Source organism: Drosophila takahashii, chromosome 3R, assembly GCF_030179915.1.
Source record: "Drosophila takahashii strain IR98-3 E-12201 chromosome 3R, DtakHiC1v2, whole genome shotgun sequence".
Classification (NCBI taxonomy): Eukaryota; Metazoa; Arthropoda; class Insecta; order Diptera; family Drosophilidae; genus Drosophila; species Drosophila takahashii.
In genome coordinates this window covers 33,132,657-33,156,155 of record NC_091681.1, presented here as the reverse complement: position 1 = coordinate 33,156,155, position 23,499 = coordinate 33,132,657, and the positions used below count along the sequence as shown (strand labels likewise).

General features: G+C 41.8%; 2 protein-coding genes and 1 long non-coding RNA gene across 4 annotated transcripts; 1 reads left to right on the top strand and 2 right to left on the bottom strand.

Annotated features, from left to right (window-relative positions):
• The first annotated feature begins 484 nt into the window (after positions 1-484).
• Positions 485-1,521, top strand: Mic26-27 (MICOS subunit 26/27). Its single transcript, XM_017139909.3, has 2 exons — positions 485-769; positions 831-1,521. Exons 1-2 carry the CDS (start codon positions 615-617, stop codon positions 1,366-1,368), a joined length of 693 nt encoding a protein of 230 aa, XP_016995398.2. The 5' UTR covers positions 485-614; the 3' UTR covers positions 1,369-1,521.
• Positions 1,522-2,823: 1,302 nt separating this feature from the next.
• Positions 2,824-16,299, bottom strand: Sb (serine proteinase stubble). Of its 2 annotated transcripts, XM_017139920.3 has the most exons (10): positions 15,960-16,299; positions 8,957-9,019; positions 7,703-8,287; positions 6,770-6,957; positions 6,345-6,670; positions 5,077-5,506; positions 4,124-4,313; positions 3,742-4,039; positions 3,051-3,200; positions 2,824-2,992 (listed from the first exon to the last, which is right to left on the bottom strand). In XM_017139920.3, the coding sequence occupies exons 2-10, from the start codon at positions 8,995-8,997 to the stop codon at positions 2,858-2,860; spliced, it is 2,343 nt and encodes a 780-aa protein (XP_016995409.2). In that variant the 5' UTR covers positions 8,998-9,019; positions 15,960-16,299; the 3' UTR covers positions 2,824-2,857. The 2 variants fall into 2 exon arrangements, with proteins under 2 accessions (XP_016995409.2, XP_070073026.1); XM_070216925.1 differs by lacking the exon at positions 8,957-9,019.
• A 580-nt stretch (positions 16,300-16,879) lies between these two features.
• LOC138913524 (uncharacterized) lies at positions 16,880-20,920 on the bottom strand. Its single transcript, XR_011419294.1, has 2 exons — positions 20,771-20,920; positions 16,880-17,242 (listed from the first exon to the last, which is right to left on the bottom strand). It is a non-coding gene; the product is annotated as an uncharacterized lncRNA (long non-coding RNA).
• Between the last annotated feature and the right edge of the window lie 2,579 nt (positions 20,921-23,499).

Sequence of the window (23,499 nt, the reverse complement as noted above, 5' to 3'; positions counted from 1 at the left end):
GGCGATGTTCGTGATGCGATATATTAAATAACAAGAAATAAATTAATACAATTAATAAATAAAGGGCCGCTTTCTCGTCCACTCGTTAAATTTAAAGTCAAACCCTTAATTCCCAAAAGTCTTTAAGCTTTAAAGACCAGTTTAAATTTACGAAAATAGCCTAATAAACCATTTTTTAAACGTGAAGTGAACTGGTCATATGAATAAATAATTAAGCAATTTTTCTAATAGGTTAAAAACAATAAATAGTTAAAATTGTTATTAAAATAATTAAGCAGCTATAAATAATGATTTTTCCTTTCTAAATGCCTTAAGGTTTATTTTGTTTTACATTGATTATATTTATTTTCCTAATTTTAAGTAAATAATAACGGTACATTCAACCCAATACCGATATATATCGACCACCGACCACCCACACGTGACCGCTGCGAACATCTGTTGCACGAATCACCCGCTGCGTCATACGTAATCATGCACACGTCACTCGGTCGCACCGTGCCTTGCAAATTACGCAATGTCTAACAACTGATGTAAAACACAAGCAATTTTACCCAACAGTTGGCTAAATTCCGTGTGTACACACACTCCGATCGACCACTGACCACTCCGAGATGCTGCGCACGACGGCGACGATGGGATTGATGGCGGCGGTGGCCGTGAAAGCGGTACCAAGCGAGCCCCAAAAACCAGCCGCCAGTGCTCCCGACTGCAGCCTAGTGTGCCGGCCCAGCGAGCTGCCCATCTACGGGTCGCTCCGCAAGCCAGAGTGAGTTTGGGGGCTCCATTTTTAGGTCAGGATTACCTACTTATCCATATCCCTTCTTTAGACCCAAGAAGGAGCGCCACACGCCGCAGGATTCGGTGCTGCACCGCAATTTGGAGGCCGGCGTTCGCTATGTGCGCGAGGAAGTCCAGTCGGGATACAAGGCGGTGGCCGACCAGGCCGGCATTGTGGGCCAGTACGTGGACACTGCCAAGGCCCACACCCAGCACACCATCGACCTGCTGAACGAGCCGCAGAATTCGCTGCATCGCAGCGGAGCCATCGTGGTGGGCGGTCTGGCCGGTTTCATCTTTGCCGCCCGCGGTGGCTTCATCAAGAAGGTGGTGTACACCGGCATCGGTGCGGGAGCTGTGGCCTCCCTCTGCTATCCCCGCCAGGCGGAGGAGAACTGCCGCGTGGTGCTCTACGAGGGTCGCAAGATCTTCGCCGTGGCCTACAACTTCATCAAGGGCGTGAAACCGGGCGAGGAGGTGCCCCTGGAGCCCATCCAGAAGTTCCCCACCTCGCTGGAGGACCTCAAGTATCTGGCCGGCGATCTGTACGAGGAGGCCAAGGAGCTGATCTTCCCCAAGAAGAAGTAATCCTAAACCAAACACCCCTTCGGCCGTGAAGTGTGCATCGATTTAAGTTTTACGGAGCTTGGACTTCTTTCCCGATTATGTGATCCAGCTGGAAGTAGTTATCTCTTTTCTTGTTGCCAGAAATAAATTGGCCTCGCGTCGCAAAAGTGAAAACCTATGTGTGGCCTATGTGTGTGGGATGCCAGAACCCGCTCTCACATGAATCTTCGAGTGATTAATTGTTCAGATGGCTGGCTGGCTGACCAGAGGTGTTGGTGTGTCGTCAAGTCAAATGTCACGCCGGTGAGCTGTTGAAAAGTGAAATCCGGATGTCTCCCATCTTCCAACTTCCATCTCCCCACGTGCAAATCGATTGTGCCAATCATCATTGTCGAATGGCCCGCAGCCCAAACGATGACTGTAAATTGTGCGAATGATTTTGGCCATTCGTAGTTGCCCTCGGGCGACACAATTGTTGAGATTGAGGAGGAAATCGGCTCTTATGCAGATACAGTCCATCTGTATCTATATATGTATAAGAGCCCTGCATGAATGGATTCAATGAATTATTTTACATTTTATGTTTTATGTGAATGAATTAATTAGAATTTTGAGTTTAATAGAATTGAATGAATTTGAGTTTCGAGTTTAATAGAAGTGAAATAATTCAATCGACAATTTCTTTTGAAGAAGAAAAGGCCATAATTTTGTGATTAAATCTGCATGAATTTTATTTTCTATAGTTAACATTGATTTGTTAAAAATTTTCCACTTTTTGTTCTAAATAGAAAATACAAAAAAAAAAAACTGGCAATTTCAAAAAATTTATAAAAAATTTTCATTCATTCATTCAATTCGAAATAAATTAGAAAAACATTCAATTTATTTCACATAGAAATTTAATGGCATACTATGATAAAACAATAATTGAATGATTCACGCAGGGCTCTAATCTGAGGACCGAGGGCTACGTTTTATATTTATTAGACAATATTTTCAGTAATCTTTTATTCGCTATAGATAAACTTGTTCTTTGGGCAAGATACAAACAACGTTTCAGCTGTCTGCATGCATTTGTTTACAATAAATATAGATTTAGTTAATTGTTAAATATTACTACACTAAAATACCAACAACTTGTGGACATGCAAATGACTCTCCATCCCCCCGATTCCCATTATTCCCCGTTTTAATGATCCCTTCGGCTATGTACAAAAAGATAAATCCCTTTCGAAATCGCGATCGAACTTAGGTGCTAACATTTTCGCTAGACTAACTTAGTGGGCGTTGACTGTGTGAGTGTTTAGGTGAGTGAGTGCAAATAGGGGCGTGGCAGTGGCCCACAAGGCCAAGTCAAGGTCAATGCTGTTAAAATTGTTAAATTGAAGCTAACTACGCTTAACATTCCTTTAAGATAAATCACACAAGACTTATAGATACAACTGATAAATTAAAACAAATAACAAAAGTCGAGCTGCCATCAATATCGCCGTGATCTCCCTGCTGATCATCATCTGACATGCTCCAGTATCCACGGAGTAAACTTGGAGATTCGTGTACAGACCCCGGGCAGATTGGCCTCGGCGCAGCCAATGCCCCAGGAGATAATCCCGGCCAGAAAGAAGCGGCCATCCTGCGACTTGGCCTGGAAAAGTGTGGTTTAGTATATTTTTAAAGGGTTCTAAAGAGTTCTTAAAACTCACCTGTAGGGGACCTCCTGAATCGCCCTGACAAGAGTCCTGGCCTCCTGTCTCGTAGCCCGCACATAGAAATATGTCCGGTATAAATTCCTGGCGACCCGCGCGCATGAACATCGATTTGCAATTGTCGTTACTCACAATCGGAACGGAGACCTAAGATATTGAAAATAAATGGATAAATAATTTATTGGAGAATGAAATTAAATAATGGACCATTATTTCTATTATTTTTAACATCGAAAACTAAAAATACAAAATTATTTAGAAATTTCAACAGCTATATTAAAAACGTTTATAGATTGAGGTTTTAAATTGGGTGTTCTTATGGATTGCCTTGCTAACTTAGTATACCTATTTTTGAGGTAATACTATCTTTATTCTGAAACTTATTTTAAGTGAAAAATCTTGCTATAGAAAAAATATTTTTTCTTTTAAATATTTAAGTTATACCAATTAACTGGTTCACATAAGTATTCATTTTAATTATTATATTATTAATCATTTGCTTTTATATAGTTTAAAGCTTTTCCCTCAAGTAAATCCCTTATAAAATCATTCTGACTATTCCTAATTGCTATCGCCCCATCATATTCCATAACCCACACCAACTGCGTTCTCGATTCGCTGCGGTTTTCATTGTCGCTGGACTTCGAAGCGTAGTTTAAACTACTCGTAAACCTGGGCCAACACTCACCTCCTGGAGGACGGAGGGCAGGGTGCCGCCCTCGCTGAGGCGACCCCAGCCGGTGACCGTGGCGTTCATGCCAATTAGAAGGCTCTCCGTCTCGGGCAGGCAAATGGGACTGACATGCGGCGCGAATTCGAGCGGCTGCTCCAGCTTGACCAGCGCCAGGTCGTACTCGTACGTGAGGAAGCTGTACTTGGGATGCACCACCTTCTTGGCCACCCCGCGCTCGATGTAGGGCAGCTGTTCCTGCACATGCGAGAAGTCGTACTCGCCCACGCGGATGCGTATCTGCGAGATGAGCAGGCTGCAAATGAAGGGGGAAGGGAGGGATTAGCTCGATCTGGATTTGGATTCGAATCTAGTCCGGTTTATGGGCCGATCCACTCACTCGTCCACGCAGTGTCCGGCGGTGGCTATCCAGTTCTCGTTGATCAAAGCGCCACCGCAGCGGTGGGTGCTGGAGAACCCGAAGAAGGAGGTGCGCCGCACAGACACCTGCCAGGGCCAACGACCGAAGGCCGCGCTCTTGCCGCCCACGATCCGCGTCTCGGGACGCGCCAAAGTCGGCACTCCGCACTCTGCAATGGCAACAAACAAATAGCAAATAACAAATTGCATTGTCAAGTCGGGTGCTTCGAACAGTCAGCAGTACATATCAATGCGATGTTGTCTCTTCCTTTCTGGAAGTTATATAAACGGAACTTGAAAGAATTGAATTTTTATAGGACAACGAAACACACTTATCTAATAAAACTAACTAATTTTAAAGTCACAAAATTGTTGATAACCACTTAACAATTTTCTAAAATATATATGTTGTCAATATTATATTAATTTGTATGGGTTTGTATTATTTCCCAATATAAAAAAACAGTAAACTCTAAATTTTACCTCCTTTTACTCAAAATTTTATAGATTCTAGAAAATTCATGGAATGTTAAAGTCTAAAAAAATATATGTTCAGAGGTTAAAATCGTATTAAAATTATTGAAAAATTTTCAGAATACATCAGTTGTCAATATTATATTAATTTGTAATTAATTATTTCCAAATTAAAAAAAAAAAAATCTAAATTTGATCACCTTTTACTCCAAATTTTATAGATTCTATAATATTCATGGAATGTTAAAGTCACAAAACTTAAACGTTCAAAGGTTAAAATTGTTTTAAAATTATTAAAAAATATTCTGAAGGATATTATTAAATACCTACTATTATATGGTTATGAATCTTTTTCGAACCAAAATGTTTAATACCCATACTTCCTCAGATTTGCCCATAATTAGTAGTTGATAATTTCGATCAAATATATTTAATTTATCTTATCTTTATCTTACTCACCGCTTCTCGCTGCCGATATGGTCTTCACATGGCCCAGAGCCCCGGAGTCGGGGCTGGAGGAGTCCGTTATCTCGTTGGTCTCGATGCCGGAGGTGGCCAGGACCGGCGGACGGTGCGTGGGCCGTTGGCTGCTGCTGGTGACGATTCCACTGGAGCTGCTGCTGGAGCTAATCGGCCTGGTCGTGGTGGGTGTCTTGCCCGAAGTGGTAGTGCTGGTCGAGATCGCCGTGGTGGGCCGCTGGTAGGGCCTGGTGGGCTTGCTTGTCGTGGTTTTCCTCGTTGTGCTGGCCGGTGTGGTTGTCTGTCGAGTGGTTGTTGTTGTCGTCGTTGTTGTGGCTGGGGATGTGGATGTGGATGTCGTCGAGGTGGTTGGCGATGGCGATGGCCAAGCCGAGGACGAGGATGCGGCTAATGATGTGCCCGGCGACAGCTGCAAGGCAGGCCAAAGTGGTAAACATTATGCTAAAATACTCGGACTCGGTCTCGAGCGGCAAATCATTCTCCATTCTCATTCCCATTCCCGTTTCTCATTCCCCCATTTCCATTCCCATTCCACGCAAAGAATCAATTTTTCATTTTGCCGCTAAATCTGCATTAAGTGGGAAGGTTTCTAGGGGTTTAGTTGGAAGTCGGGATGCTCTAACTAAGGGAACTGAGATAAATATTTTTTAGAATTTTTTGAAATGTTTCATTCGGTCGTATATTGATCTGAATATTTAATATCTTTAAGATTATCTATTATAATGACTGAAAATCAAATTTTGGATATTGCCAACATATTATGTTATATTATAACTCAATATTAATAATTATAAATTTCTTTCATCTACATTTATGAGTTCTGTTTGTGAGTTCCAAAAACTTGTCAACTAATCCAGTTTTTTAGTTCATTTAAATATTCTTCGAAGCCAGACTAAATTTTTTCCTGAACTTTAAATTAGCAAGTGGCTTGCTCTGTTTGAGTTACCCTTTCCTGGAAGGGTCCTAAATTCCACACACACCCCTGAGAGCGGCGGCAGGCGAATCTTACATCAACTTTTGGCTCCGGCTCCGCATTGTGCAAACAATAAAATGTCCCCCAAGGCTGTGGCCTGCCATTATGGGGCTGAGTTTAAGGTTGAGGCTAAAGCAGAGGCCCAGTCCCAGTCGAGGAGTAAATGACCTCGTGGCTCGTTTGTTTCGCTTTCGACATCAATGCATCACCCAGAACTGAGAATCCAGAACCTGAACCTGAACCCAAACCAAAACCCAGACTTGTATTTACATACCTGCGGCCTGGTGGGGCGATGCGGCTGGGGGGGATGCGTCTGGCCCGGCCAAATCAGCGACGTTGATGTCGTCGTCGAGGTGGACGATGGTGGCGACGGTGTCCGCTCGTAGACAATCGGTTTCTTTGTGGGCTTCGAAGGCTTCGAGGGTCGCGCGGGCATTGGCAAATTGACGATGCCGGGCTTGGTCCAGCCGGTGGGTCGCGGCTTGGTAATAAAGCTCGGCTCGGTGGTCATCTGCCAGTGGTTCTGCTGATTCTGCTGATGCTGCTGCTGCTGCTGCTGCTGCTGCTGCTGCTGCTGGGTCGATGTATGCCAAATGCTATCTGCAGATGGTATTTGTTTGTTACAATTCATGCTAACAATGCAGCACCGCTGGGCGGGGGCGCCAAGCCTCCTGAAACCTAAACTAAATCTTTACTTACTGGGATTCGAACTGGAGCTGGAACTGGAGCTGGGATGCGAGGCGGAGCTCTGCAGATCCGAGGACGTAGTGGGCTTGCTCTGGTAGGGCGGCGGATGCGGCCGCGCCAAAGTTCCCTGGTGGTGCGGCCCCGAAGGACGAATCACAAGGGTGCCAGCGCCATGGGGTCGCTCTATAGTGGTCATGCCGCTAAAAAAGAATACAAATAGGGAAAAGTAAGAAAAATAAGCCTTTCTGCATATGAAATTATATGTTTATGTATCGACTGTCTCATAAGACTTAAGATTATAATTGATTAGTTTATATGGTTCATATGTTTTTCATATTTTTAAATAAAGATATAAAAGATGTAAACGATTACGAATACAAATTGAGAGCGAAAAAAGCCTAGAACAAATGTTCCCAATAATCTCACTCATTAGGAAAGAACGTTCATAAAATCAGGAGCAAAGTATTCTCGATTAGTTTGTGAATGATCTTGGCAGAGAGATTTTTTGAAACGAAATTAATCTAATCTAGAGACATGAGATTAAATCGATATTGGCTTATGTTACACAACGAGAAAAAAATGTTAAGAACAGGTTTATCATTTATCAGATAAAATTGGATAAGAAAATGTTTATGAAAGAATAACAGGAAAATATATTTAAGCTTGTTTTAATATTTATTCAAGTTTTCATTTAAATATTTTATGATATAAAGAAATATCTCACTCTTCAGATATTTCTTTATATCTCCGGATATAAAGAAATATTTAAATATTTTATAGGTATATTTTATGATATAAAGAAATATCTAAAGAATGAGATAGATCTGAAGAATGAGATATTTCTTTATATTATAAAATATACCTATAAAATATTTAAATATTATATCCGGAGAAAGAAAAAAGATAGTATAGTAATGGCAAACCATCGATTAGCTAATCGCTTACCTGATCATGGGCTTGTAGGGCGCCGGGGGTCTGGGGCGCAGGGTGAGCGGCTTGGTGGGCCGCGTGTAGGAGAAGGCCGTCTGCGGCAGGGCGAGGTTGTCGGTGTAGTTGTGCGTGCAGCAGGAGCCGAACATGAAGGAGTCGACGCACATGCCCACGTGCCTGCCCTCCGATTTGATGCACTCCCACACGAACATGCAGGTGCCCTCGACGCGGCCAAAGGAGCACGGCTTGGGGTTGATCTTGAAGTTCTGGCCGCGCTGCAGCTGCTGCATCTGCGGATAGCCCTCCAGGCGATGGGGGCTGCGATAGAAGCCGCCGCTGGTGATGTCGTCGTCCTCGGAGGAGGAGGCGGAGGATGGGGAGCCCAGGGACAGCGACTCCAGATCGAGACTGTCGGGCGGTGTGATCAGCGCCGCTGCTGCCGTGGCCAGGCAATTGACTAAGATTAAGGCTACTAATACTTCTACTATTTGGTCTAGACTGCGCCTGCTCCTCGCTGCAGTTGCTCCTCCTCCTCCTGATCCTCTGTTGACTAGCCAATGCCGCTTGGGACACATCTTGGTGGCTGCTGCTGTGCTTCTTCTGCAACAAAACGGGCATGACAGTTTTCGGACATTAGTCTTGTTTCGCCTGCCGGAACCCATCCAAATCCAGCATAGAGAACCCTGTTTGCCCCCCACTAATTAAGCGCACTTGTCGCAACAAAAAGTGGCAGAAAAAATTAAAGAAAGAAAAAAAGCGAAGCAAAGCCAAAGTCAGGCAACGATTTCTACTCTTTATGATTGTTGCCGCTGCTGTTGCAGATGTTGCTGCTGTCGCGTTGCAGTTTGTTTTTGTGCAGTCAGTGACTGGTTTAATTACAACTTTTCACTTTTGCTTCATAATCAGCTTTTTTTCGTGGCTGCTGTCTCGTTTTATTGTTGAACAAGACTGGAAAAAATTTATTGCGATCGCACGACGACGACGTCAAACGACACATGCTACAATTAATATTTTTCTTGTCCCAAAAGCAAGTGCACAGCTAGTGTGCCCCACCTCCCCAGCTTGCAGCTCATCAAAGCGGAATCGTTGGGGTTTTTTTTTTTTTGTTTTTCCTTCTTTAAATTTAATTAAAGTTTAGCCAATCCATTGCTGGCCAAATTAGATGTTTGCCTTTATGGTTTGTAACCTAAACTGGTAGCACACATCGCTGCCTCCTGCTGGAATCCCCCCTGGAATCCCCCCTGGAATCCCCCCGGGTTGTCAACTCACCTGTGTCTGAGTCTGGGTCTGATTAAAGTCGCTTGCTTCATCGGTAACGTGCCGGGCGCATGTCTGCAATGGATTGCCAGGAGAGAATAGTAATAATCAGTATGGTTAGCAGAGAAGTCGGTTGTTAGAAAATCGTATGCTCTTGCTGTCGAGAGTGTAATTAGTAGGATATCTAACTATATGCGGTCATGCATATGGGGTATATGCTATATGGTGTGCTGCACTTTCTGGTGCTGCAAACGGCCCACCCACCAGACAACCCACACACACGAGATTGCGGTATTAGCCGGCCACAGATCGTAATCACAAGATCGCCATCATCATGATGATGATGATGATTATGGGGGCTGCTGCGGAAGGAAATGTGGCAGGATGGTTAAAGCATGGGGGCCTCGGGGAATGTGAATGTGCTGACAACACTTTGGGGGCGGGATTGGGGCAATTATGCGACACTTGGGAATATTATGCAATTCATGGTTGCTGAAGTGAAGGAACTTGAGTTTCAAGGAGGAAAGTAAGTGGTCAGTGATGGAAAGAATTATATCTAAATGGTTTCGTGAGACATCAATCACTGATATTATTTAAGTGGAAGATAAAGAAAATAAAACAGTAATTGGAGATAATAATTTAAAATAAATCTTATAAAATCAAAAAAGTATTTTACTAATAATATAAAGCAATCTTTAAAATATATTTTCATCTGCTTTCTTATTTTGATTATGTCTAAAAACTTAACTTTTTTGATTGTGGATAACAAAGCTAATATAAACCATTTATTTTCCATACCGTAATCAAATATTTAGTGATATTCATGCAACGATCATTTCAATACCCAGACACCCAAATAACTTTGATCCGACACACTCAAACACACATGATCGAAAGCAGGCCCCCAAAGCAAATCCCGTTTATCGCCTAATCATCTTAATGTTGATTATAATTACAAATCGTTTGAATGCAATTTGATACCAAATACTTTGTGCACATCATTGGCTCGGAAAACGCTTCATGTCCATGTTGATTGAAACCGAAATTGATATTGATGTTGGCTGGTGGATGGTGGATGCTGCGGATGAACATGTGCCTTGAGATTAATTTCAGCTTTGGCCCCGAACATTTTCCCCACATCGTAAGCGACTTCGTGCCGAGTTCTCCATGGGCCACTCGAATCGATTCATCAATTGACCGACCGGCCGGGCCTACAGACTGCTCAATGGACTGGGACTGGGCCAGAAACGCAAACGAAACGCTAACGTTAGCGCTCACTCCTAATAACTCTATCTCCAATTGGGAACGGGGGGTAAAGATGTGCTTGCCCCTGCCACACGCCGTCTATATGGCAATGTTGCTATATAACGATCCATTCGGCGCATGAACCGTTGGAAATCGATTTCGTTACGTTTTCATTTCCTCAACGAAAGCAGCAGCAGCCTCTAGTTTTTGTTTTACTTCTTCTTTTCAACTTCTTGGCCTTCTGTACTTTTGGGCTTGGTTTTTTTCGCAGAGTTTTTGGCTCGAAAAAGTACCCGAAACGTAATTACCCCGTTTAAACGCCCCAAAACAGAAGCAGGGAAAAAAGTAGCTACTAGTCGAAGTAGCAGCAGCAATCTCTCGTGCTAATGACTATCTTTAGGAGCCCAAAAACGAGCCAAAAGACGGGTAGCAGCAGAGCTCTGACAAACAGTCAAATGGCCAGACATCGACCATCAGGCCCAGACAGACGAAAGACGAAAGACTCAAATCCCAAGCCAGGGGCCAAATAATTTTCCAGCAAAATGCTCCAACTATTAGAAAAATGTTAGCCGAACTTGGCCGAGACTCAGGCTGACCTGCCGGAGTTTTTTAGTCGTCGGTTTAGAGAACTCACTGACCAAAAATGATTTAGACTTCAATTAACTAGGGGTAAAAACCTTTAAATCAGCATTGAAAAGCAGGGAATTTCTTTTAAATCTTAATAACATTTTTAATGGGTTCTGCTCTGGTTTATACTTACATTTATTCCGTTTGGCTTCTATTTGAGGTTGTTACTTGATATTACATTTATAAGTTAGGGTAGAAAACAAGCTTTATCATTTTTATGAATAAAATATTAATGAATTTTATAACCCTATTTATTTCATAACAATTCAGAGTTATTAAAGCTCAACTGTATATTTTTTCCCACTACCTTAGTTTTAGTTTTAAATGTCTTTCGAGGAATTTATAATTATTCCAAGTAAATCATAGGTCTTTTCGCTGAGTGCAAGTACGTGCTGAGTAGCTGAAGTGAACTCAAAGCTGGGCCTGCAGCAGCCGAGTTAGTGGAAGAGAGTAATTGTAATAACAATTGCGCAATTTGCGTCAGTCACTTAACTTCCTCAGCCTCCTGCCCTTTTCCACCTCCATTGGCGTGTGGTAAAGTGAGGAAAAGTCTCGGCCCGTTTAGTTAAGAGTTAAGAGCTGAGAGCACTCCTGTCTGGGGGCATCGGCATTTCGCCATCACCATCTGGCCAACTTCAGAAGGTATAAGGTATCGGAGCTTTCGGAGGATGAGTGAGGAAGCCTCTTACCCGGTAGGCGTTTTGTCAATCGCTTGGCGATCGACAGGCGACGGCACAGATGACAGGCCGCCCAGGCTAATGAAAAAGATAAACAACTGGATCACACAAGCCACGAGCGACTTAAGCAGCCTGACACGCAGCCAAGTAATACACGGTAAGAAATTTCTATACTTTAATTACAGAATTAAATAAATATTTAATCAGGAATAACAGATATTTTGTATGACTTTTAGAGAAATTATAAATTAAAAAGTTGTATAATTTATTGAGGTAATATTAATAAAAGTTAAATGTATTTATATGAGAAATAAAATGGTTTACCTAGTGGCTATAAATATCTAAAAAAAACTCTATTAGTCCTACAAATCTATAAACAAACTTTTAAATTAATTTCTCTTCTTTTCTCTCTGTGCAGATGGGTTTTTTTACTCGAAGGGGGCATGGGGCATTGGGCAACTTAGATGATGCTGAGCTGGCGGCATCTTTTGAGATAGTGAAAGAGGGATAGTGAGCGAGAAAAGGTAAGGAAGGGGCTCGGAGCTTGTTATAATCACTGCGCGTAACGCAAACACAATTTTTGAGTGGCCGGGCCATGTGAAATCCATTCCATCCATACCTGGAGGCGGTCACTCGATGCTGCGACTACTAAGACTACAACTTGGGCAGGGGGAATCCGAGCTCCAGAGTAAGAGAATCTCGGTACTCTCACACCCGAGAACAGTAAGGGGGAAAAGTCGTTGCACCTGAGACGACCGCTTATCAATGTGAAAATCAAAACGAGTCTCAAAACAGCGGAAGCAGCGCAGTAAATTGAAAGAAGTGTTTAAAATCTCGTTATAACTGAGAATGGCTCTAGGAAATATGCAGCATGATAAATGACAGCCATTTGATATAGGGATTAATGGCAAGAAACTGTTTTACGAGCTTAGGAACTTGGTTCTTGGTAGATTTTATTGATGGACCCTATAGTTTATAATGCTAACATGGCCAAAACTTATACACTATCCCAAACTTAACCTTCACCTACGCAGAGGATTAACTGCAATGAAGAAAAGCTCCGATTTTATGAGTGTGCTTACATCTGTTTTAATTTTTGGATTAATTTCTTATGTTTAATGCATAAATTAAATTCATGAAACTTTCTAAATTAAGTTGTTAAATGTATTTCACATTTTCTTGCGATTTTCTTTAAGTTATTTCGTTTAAAAGTAGTAAATATCACCTGGATGCTGTTAAATCCCCACTTTCTTTTTGATTTTACTTGTTTTGTTTTGTAATTTAAACCATCGGCAAACTTTATGGAGCAACTGTTGTAAAAAAAAAAACTGGCGCCTGTTAACTGATTGAAAAACAGCATTAATTAATTGCACGGCGATGCCTTTTCGGGCATTACGCATACGCAATGTGGAACACATCCTCCGGCGAGTCATTGGCCGTTCAGTCGGTTCGAAATAAAAGCAACACGTTACCAACCTGTTAAGTGTCCGAGACTGGGCCACAAACATAAATCACCGCCGGAGCGGGCTTGGCTTAAAACCCCTCCCCCTCTCCCCCTTCCCAGTTTGGTTTATTAACCTCACGCGGCTAATGGCCAGTGGGCATGGTCAAGTGCTATGCAACCTGTGGCTGCCTCGCCGCTGCACTTGCACCTCTGACTGACCGCAGAGTTTGGACCTGGAGTTGCACCAAGGGGGCCCCCAGCTGTTATTGTTGTTCGTTTGTTTATTTGTTTGTTTTTCCCTCCTTTCTTCCATGGGCTTTCCCGCTGACCAAATGGGGGAAACAAAAAAAAAGGGGTGAGCAGTCAGCTCGCCCATTGTCCAAATATTTACTTTGTCTTGGCCCAGGCTCAAGCCGACGATGACGGTGCTGCTTTTAAGGTCGCTTTTTAGGTTCTATGGTTCCATAGTTCTAAAGTGACTTCTCGTAATTTATTTTCCACTTCTCGGCATAATTAATTCGGTTTTCATTTCCAGTTTCCCAGCTCTCAACTCTCAGCTCTCAGCTTTTCTCCCAGCACAGCACCTATTCTAAATGGCTTCATTTTCGATTTCATAACGGTCGCTGGCGTTGAGTTGAATGGATTGGTAAATTGAAAGACCTCATTTCGGGCACGATCATCGAATCGAGCCGAGTCCCTTGAGGAAGTTACCGCAACACGTGCGTAACCGTAACCGCTCCGAATTGGCCATAAATGAGGGCCCCAATCAGGGTAAAAAAAAGCAGCAAAAAAGTAACAGTCTCTGCATCGCAAGCGTAACACTTTCGGCCAAAGAAATACATACAGAGCAGGCAAAAATGTTTGAGCCCAAATCGTGCAGGGCCAATCACTTTTTAGCTTCAGTTTAGCTCGGTGTGTGACAATTTGACAGATTGAAAGTGAAAAGAGGCCAAAGTAAATGTCCCTAAGTGCTGGCTGAGGGATAGACGTATCATTAATTTGCATGAAGTGCACGCCCCGAGCAAATGGAACTCATTGGATCCCATGGATCCAGTGGGTCAGTCAATCAGCATTCACTTGTCCCATTCATTGAGTGGCAAAAAGAAGACCCTCCGGGCAGATGAGCTGCAGAAAGTTAAGAAAAGTTTAGAAAAGAAATGAAAAGTGGCGAAAATAGAATGGCCAGAAGGAGTGCCGCATCAATTGAACCGATGGATCTTAAATCTGAGATCCATTCACACCTCCAGACCCCAGACTCATTTAAACTGGAACTCAGGTAGCTCGGCGAACGAAGAGTGTCAAGTGTGTTAATTGCTGTGTCCGCAATTAATGCAGAAATAATTATACATCTCGGCCTCTGAGTGTTTGCCATTCATAATCACAGGCCGTTCATTCATTCACTCGCCACATTCGTTGGCCATTCATTCATTCGTTTGGATGTGGATGTGGATGCTCTGTTGGCCAATGATTAATTCAGCGATTGCATTCGTTGTCTAGACTTTAATTGCGGTCTATAGCTGTAAATGGTATCTGTGTTGATGTCATAAAGTCACCTTAATGGATAATAATCGGTGGCCAGAGTTATTCTGGATTTGGAGCGACTGTGATATGTGTTCTCATGTGACCCAAAATCCGGTAAACTCTTCTATTGTTCTCATTTATTGATTGACTGCGAATGACATTTATGGAGTAACAATGAACTCCATGCCTTCCTCTTGACTCTGATTATGCATTTAAAGTCGTATTTCATTGTCATTGTTTTGGTGGGAATTTCTTGCTCAACTCGGAAATTATATCATTCATGCTAAGTTCTGAATTTCAATAAGGTTTAACTTGGGCATGACTTGGTAAACTTCTTCTTTATACAAAACTAAGAAATTAAGTTTACAAAAAAATCACTTCACCTAAGGCCACTGCACTTTTATTAAATAACTGCCCCCCTGAAGCCAAAATCCCAAGGTCTTTCCCAATCACCGTAATAATCAGAAATTAAACTATCGCACTGATATTATTTCGACATTTCCCAAAAGCGACAGAAATTTTTGACGCATTTAAATAATTTTGCGCCTGAAGTTGTACAAATGGAATAATGGGTTCGGAAAATTATATAACCGCTGTAAGGCAAAAAGACGGTCACAGTTTGCTGACTGCTGACTGTGGCTTGTTGCCAACACACTGCAAGTGGGCCGAAAGGCCCAGAGACACCGAACCGAAATTGGTTAAGAGCAGGAGGACAAATTTGGTTTTACGCGCAAGTGAATTGCGCTTTATGAGCGCGCACTTTGATTGCCGCACGATGGTATATGGGATATTATAGGATTGTATAGGATGTAAAGAGAGGGGAAGACTTCCATACACACATTGCAACAATTATTCTGCTCGATGACTTTCGCTAATAAAACCGACACACGCTGTGGAAGAAGACAGCCCGAGGTTGACACAACCCAGACAGGCTGAAGATGATGACGAGACTTCGACTTCGACTTTGGCTTCGACTGGGGGTTTTATAACACTCGGAGCCGCATAATCGCCTGCAATCTGGCAGCCTCTCTCGATGCGGCAACTATTGCGAAATTAGAATGGCTGGGCAAATTAAGCGGAGCCAACAGCATAATTAAATTTATTTTGAGAAAATTACACCTGCTGAAGGTGCCAAAAACTTCGGGAAACCATAATGTTGATGTTAATTTTGTGGTAAATACCTATATTTAGGGAGTTCTCAAGCGACAAGAAGTGTTTTGTAAATTAGGCAGTCGACCTAACGGACGGTTGCCTAATTAAGCGATTTGAAAGAATAGATCATTAAAATATTAGAACCGTAAATAGAAGATTTTCTGATAGAAGCGAGGGGCTTGGAAAATATTAATACAGGTATTTTATATAAAAGTTATTCGTAAAGATGGTTTCGGGTTAAATTGAAGTTTATGCTTTTCCTTATCGGCGAATAGCGAATAGCATCGTTAATTTTTGGTGCTAGGTGAAAGCTTAGACAATAAAAAGAATAAATACTTTTTCGACTTACTAGACTTTCAGTTCAGATTCGGCTGTTTGCTATCTGGCAGCGATCGTTAAATTTACGCCTTCTTTAAGAGAGTCTGTTAAATATTAAATGTTTAATTATCTATGTAGAACGGCAAACGCTTTTTGATGGATTATTAAATTTGATTTTCACTGCTTGCCATTTTGATCACTTGGCGGTTTTTCTTTTTACGATTTATCTCTCGCGTTGCTTTTATTTTAAATATTTGCACGCACACTCACACGTCCAGGGGAATTCTTGTTAATTATTTCTCTTTTTTTAGAGACGCGGACTTTCCATCGTTTTCATGGTCAATAAAACACATTTAATCCTCGGGTGGTAAATGGCAAATCAAATTGTAACGAAAATTTCTTTTCGTTTTTGCTTTTTATACCCGTTACTCGTAGAGTAAAAGGGTATACTAGATTCGTGCAAAAGTATGTAACAGGTAGAAGGAAGCGTTTCCGACCCCATAAAGTATATATATTCTTGATCAGGATCACTAGCCGAGTCGATCTAGCCATGTCCGTCTGTCCGTCTGTCCGTCTGTCTGTCTGTCCGTCTGTCCGTATGAACGCTGAGATCTCGGAAACTATAGAAGCTAGAAGATTGGCATTTTGCATGCAGATTCTAGGAATTCCTACGCAGCGCAAGTTTGTTTCAAAATGGTGCCACGCCCCCTCTAACGCCCACCATCGCTTATATACGATTTTAAAAATTTTAATATTTTGGAAAAGTAAAAATGCAGTTTTATTGTGTTTATCAATACCTATCGAAATGTAGAAGAAATTTTTCAAATCGGACCATTTGTTAAAAAGTTATGCGTGATCAACGTTTTCTATCTCTATCTCCATCTCCCTCGCACTCCCTTTACCTGAGTAACGGGTATCTGATAGTCGGGGCACCCGACTATAACGTTCCCTCTTGTTTTGCTTCTCTTTTTGTTTTAACAATATTTGTGTTTAATTGATTTGCATTTCACTGCGCAGCCGTAAAAGACTTTTTTTTTTATTATTTGTAGGTGCAACAACAATAAGCGCCACACTCTTAATTAATTGCTGCTGAGACCTTTATTTTACTCTCTCGGGCTTTATTTGTTTTCTTTATTGCTGCGTCTCGAACTGAAAATATTTATTTCGCCTGGGATTGGAGTTAAGCTTTTATTGCACCGCGATTTTCCTTGGCCTTTATTGTTTTTTTTTTTGTTTTTTGTTTTTCACTTTTGTTTCGGTTGATTTCTTTTTATTTTCTCACCGCCTTTCAGGTCGTGGGCGTTATTGTGGGGGCTGCAAAACAAAACAGAAGTAGAGCTGTTAAACGAAATGGGCCAACGATCGAATTAGAAATAGAAATCACATGCCCAGCATCGATTTTCGGCTTGCCACTTGGCCAGCCCAAATTTATGCAAAAAGCCCTCTCGACAGCCATGTGATTAGGCCAAACACGCTCCGCGCTCGACGGACCCTATTTGCATTCGATTCGCTGGTAGCCGAACGGAATTGCCAAAAATTGATGCATATCAGCATCGATCGATCCGATCTCGTGGGGAGTCCATGGGTCTGCCGAACAGGTCTACCAGTTAGCCAGTTAGCCAAAGACCCAAATTGACGGCTATCTTGAGTTATGAGGCGTTATGGAAATGGAAATTGCATTTTACATTTTACATTCGCGGACCACTCAAAAGTGACAGTTGAAAGCGACGACGACGACGACTACGATTTAACGAATTAATGTTTCGTGTTTATAATTTCGGATCTCTGATTCGAAAGTGACAACCCGAAAGGGGCTCCCCTCCCCCAATTGATGGTCTCTAAATTCAAAGATGCTTAACTGGGTGAGAGGAACATTATCACACCACCAAAAGTAATTGGGCTAACAAATTGAGTTTTCTCCCGATCGAGGAAATTAGTCTAAATAAAAGCGACATAAAAAACAAATTCGATTTATTTCGGGAAAATGTTTGGGGCTTACAAAGAGCCATCAAATTAAGTTAATGATGCATCAAGTGGAAAAAAGTTTGAAGGCAGGAAAATACTTCATAAGAATTTCAAGTATTTCTTAACTATATAACTGGATTTTAAATTATTATTTATAATTTTAATCAAAACAAATTGTTGATACTTTATTTAAATAAGCTACCTAATCATCTGCCTGTTTATTTTATTATTATAATTTGCTTTTCGATAGAAGAAGTATTAAACTGTAAAAAATGCATGGTCAAGAAAAAAAAGGTAACTAATTTTCATATTATTAATTTTCTTTCTTGGTAATAATTTGCAGTTTACCACTTATTTCCCTTGTTTATCTTTTCTCCCTGGCAATTGCAATTGCGATGGCTAAGATGGCTGAGATATTCCCCCACTCCAAAACACCACAGGAATCACTTTCAGCCGGGCTCAGACCGCAGCTTCCTGCCCCTTTTCCCCTTGCCCCTTTTTTCACCCTGCCCGGCGGCTCATTAAATGTGAATTTGCACTTCTTTGCCGCTTAATGGTAAATGGTATGCTTCCTTGTGGCACGACGACGACGACGCCGAGTGGAAGTTGTCAACGGCCAACAATTAACTGGTGCAAAGACTCGCTGTTGGCCAGTTAGCTCTTGGCCACTTGGCTGTTGGCTATTGGCCCGGTCTTTTGTTGCCAGCCCCTTGCCTTAATTGTGCCAAAGTGCTGCCAATTTTTATTGCCGACTTATCGCTTGATTTCCCTCGGATCCACGGCTCCCCATTCCCCTCTCTCACTTTTCCCATTTCGCGGCTGCTGTGTGTTGTACTTCACTTAATGAATCCCGTTAGCCAGTTGCAGCCGCAAGTTGATTTTTCGCAACGCATTCGCAAAACAAACATCAAACTGCTGCTGCTGGGGACTCCATGGAGCGCTATCAAAACTAATTTATATGCAAATGCAGTTCAAGTAGCTGCAACAAAAGACAAAGTCAAAGACTTTGGTGTGGACTAGAGTCCCTGGTGGAAAATTCACGGCACCAGCTGAAGCTGTTCAGCTGAGCAGCGGTGGAAAAGTCTTCAATAAACAGTGGGAAGTAAGCTGAGTTCTGATCTGAGTTCTTCTGCCTTCGATGCACAGAAAGAAATGGTATTGATTTGGCATTTCATATAATAAACTTTTCAAACAGGGAAATTGTAAGTGTGACTTTAGAGAATTTATTTTTTAATATCCCAAATTTTCTTACAATTCTTAAAGATCTATTGAAAATCTTGATATTGTAAAACTTTTTAGATATTATTGTGAGTGTCGACAGATATGTATATAAATATTCCGCGCTAAATACGATTTATAAAATTTTTTTTGACAAGGAAAACTAATTTAAAATGTACCCAAAAATTATTCAAGATTTATTGGTGTTCTAGGGAAGTTACTTTAGTTTAACTGCGACAGACTTGAAAACCTTGCTCTTTTTATGGTTAAAGGAAATTACTTAAATTTTACTGCAAGACTGGAAAGCCTTTCCTTTTTGTTCGGTTATAGATACTTGAAATTAAGCACATTTTCAAGAGAAATATATCGGAATGGCTTAAAAAATATTGAATATTTTTTCCATGTGCCACTCGAACTCTCTCACTCTGTGTGCGAAAATTCTCCCGAGGAGGCAAAGCGAAGAGCCAGCACACACGGCATGATTTACCGTAGAGAACAACAAAGAAATTAATTAACTGCACTTGTATTAGATCCCTGTCCGGCTGAATGCGAGTGTATCGGTGAGTATCTGTGAGTGAGTGCATTAGCTTGGCAGTTAAATGCCTCACGAGCAGCAAGTCGCAAGTCGCCCAGCCCGCGAGTTGGCATTTGACAGTGTCGGGAGCAGGAAAAACTGGCTGCAGCCGCGGCATTAACTCACTTTGCATTTGCAGCTGAAGTTGTAGCTGAAAAGCTGAAACTCTGAAGCTGAAAACCGAAGCGTTTTTCGTTGTTCTCGCTTCGTGATTTTTTCCCATTTTTTTTTTTTGCTAGTTTTTCCAACAAGTGCCAAGATGAGCGGCGATTGCAGTTGCTGCGACTAATTAGTGCTCATGTCGCCTGCCAAAAAGTTATCGACTGGCAGTTGCAGGCAGCCTGGGGTCATTATCCTGTCTGGCTGTTATCCTGCCTGTCAGCATTTGCATTCGCTGCCGTCTGATAAGGCTTTATTTCTTAATTAGCAGCCAAGTGCTCCAGTTTGTGAGCCCGAGCCCCTCGGGGTGTTAATTTCAAAATCTCAACGCGTGCTTTTGCTACTTTTGCTGCTGCTGCAATGCGTTGACAGCGAATGCAATTTGAACTTGATGGCCGGCAACGTGACACGCATATTAAGCAGACTCCAGAGCCTCAGAGCTCCAGAGCAACCAGAGCTCCGGTTTTGTAATATACGAGTATGCATATGTGCGGCATTCGAGGCGAGGCGGCGCTTTAAATACGCACAAAGCGGCCTCGCATGCGCAATTAGTCGTGATTGAGTCGCAAGTTTGTTTAGGCATCGAGAAGAGAAGTGTAGAGTGGAGCAGAGGGAGCCCAAGATGAAGAAACTACGGCAGAAATTACTTCGAACATGGACACGAACGTGGTGCTGTTAGTTGTGCTGGCGGTGGAAAACTCTCACTTTTCGACTGTCGGTGCTTTTGGCTTTATGTCTTAACAGTTTCTTCCATTTTGTGTAATTTTCGATTAACAATTTCGATTAGGTTTTGCGTCTTTTTGATTGATTGAAATGTCTTGTCGGTTTCGGTTTGGGTTACTTCTTTTTTGGTTTCTTGGTATTATTTTTTTTGAGTTTCTAGCCTCTGGGCTGAATGCTTAAAAGTGTGTAACAAAATTAGGCACCTTTTTGTATATTTCTTCTGGTTATCTATTCTTTTTTTTTTCTGCTGCAAGTGTGCGAACCGAAAACAGCAAACTGCTAACACAGCTAGCTAGCGAAATCGAAACCGAATATCCGAATCGGAAACCGATCTGAACCGCACTCGAGCGCTGTGAAAACCAAACTGCGGCCGGCAAAGCATCAGCCAGCGCATAAAACTGCGCCAGGTGCTGCTGGTGCTGCTGGCCAAGAGAAAAGCTAAGAGAAAAGAGAGAGAAAACCAGCCAAGAGAGCCTCAAGCTCCGAAGAGAGATTTATGACGGACAAGTTTGTGCCTTAAGTCTTTCGTTTGAACAGCTGATTGCGAGCTCTTCGGCTCGCAAATTGATAAGTGCACAAATGTTTACGGCCGCGGCGACCTCGACCCCCCAGGCTGGCTGGTAAACAAATAGCCGTCCGCACACACATATTTGGCCATCAATTTGGCCCGAATGGCTGTGGTTGTTGTTGGCCACTTTCCCGCCCCAGACTTCCCAGACTTTGTCACTTTGTTCCCGGCACTCTCCCGCCACCCTCACTCGCTTCTCGGGTGATTCATGGATCGGCGATTATTTAATCTGCGTATTAGCGGAGAGCTCTTTTATTTTCGAACCGCATGCGGTTTCTTTATTGACTCACCGACTTTTGAAAGTGGGTCAGTGTTAAAGATTTTTCGCCTCTCATTTGCTGGGCTTTTTTTTATGAGTTATCAGTATAACTGTTACATAACACTGAGTGCAGCCTATTGTTGCCAGTTTTTAGCGGGGGATGCCGAACCGATGATGATTCAGTTCGATTCACGCGAGGATGCTGAAATATTTGTTACCAAAGGGGGGGGAGTCATTTTATAAGTCTTCAAAAAACGCATAAAAATGGTCAACTAAAAATGAAATCCTAAAATAGGAAAAAATTCCTATTCAAACTTTAGAAACTGTATTTTTCCTACAAGAGTTTGGACTTTTACTTTAAACTTTCTGGAAAAAGAAGTCAAAAACATAAATAATCCCCGATAATAAACGATACCAAGCAATAAAATCAATTTACGAAAGGTTCTAGTTGAGTTAATCAAGAACATGGGTAATTAGTAATCACACATCTTCGAAGCCAAAGCCAATGTTTATTGCTTTTGCACACAGATCACTGATCAGTCGGGATTTTCTGCGAACCAATACGATTTGCATGATCGTATCCGCCAATTCCTATCAAATTTAGCTCAAATTGCCAACAATCTCTTACAGCTAACCGGCTTGAAAAATTAACACTCGAACATTGTAAATGGCCTAGCCGATCGATCGGTTTAGTGCAGTTCAACGAACGTAGCTGGGTTCCTCAGATGTTCTCGATCGGTGATCTTGGCGAATTGAAGAGAAACATTCATTCATGCCTGACTGCGCGCTGATAAATGGATCTTCTCGAGTGGATTCCGATTCCTGCACAGCAGAGCGGTTCAATGACAGAATACTCAACACTGATCGTTGATCGTCGACGACGACTGGCTGAGATTGTTGGGATCTTACTACTGTATTACTCAGCCATCGATTGAGCCAAGATCATTTAACACTGTCATCGCTAAACGATCATAAATCAGCTGAGAATGAAGTTGTATATGAGCGGTAATCAAGGGAAAAGAACGGAACGAAAGTTTCAGTAATTGAAATATTTATAAGATTCTTTGATCATTTCAAAGCAGTTTAATGGTTCCTTTCAATAATTATAATGTAACATAATATACCGGGTTTTTTTTGTATTTTATAAAATCGCTTACTAATTTAGCTTATCCGGTTTAATGGGTCTGGTTTTACGCTTTTACCCTCGCTACCCACATTTTTCCCATTTAATAATTCCAACTGTTATGGGTCTGCCAATTTAGCCCGAAACTAAAATATCTCAATTCTGCCATAAAAACTCCCCATGACATCTTCGTTTTTTTACCAATATTTAATTTGGCTCTAAGCGTTCGATGTAAGCCGAAAATCGAATTCCACCTTACTGACCCATTTAGCAAGCTCCTCAACCCCGCGGCTGCCGGCTGGCGAGCCAAACGCAGCAAGTGGCACTCTTCGACTGGCGAAGAGGGGAGTTTGTGGCAGGAGGCATGGATCGAAGCCAGTTGGAGTTGGACCCACTGCTTGGGACTTGATTAATCGTTTACACGTGAATCAAATCTCGAATCGTTAATTTAAATGGGTAACACAATGGCCGGGGCTTGAAACAAAATGCTGCCAATATATTTGCCAATTATGCCGGCTCCCAGCGATGCAGACAAAGTAAGTTTGGCGTTACATTAAGAGAAATGTCTTGATAATTTGTAAAAATTAAAGGGGATTTTTGGAAAATATATTTAAAGAATCTTTCGCTTGTATTCAGAAAAAAGTCTTCATAATAAGTACAAATTAGAGGGATTTTTGGATAGTATATTTAAAGAATATTTCGCTTGCACTATGAGAAAAAATAACACTTTTTTGGCACAAACTCTAGTTTTAAAGATAGGGTCTTGAAATTTATAAAATATACTGCCTATGCGCAAATATAATTTCGGTTTCTTGAAAAAGAAAACGGTTGTAAATTAATAATATCTAATATTTTCTTCCAAAAAATTAGTAATTCTACATTATATTATTTATTTATTATTTATGATAATTATAATCCCTATTTTGGTAAGTTCAAGTGTATGACTCTGTTTTTAGCATCCTGTCAACGCTTCTCTGATTGA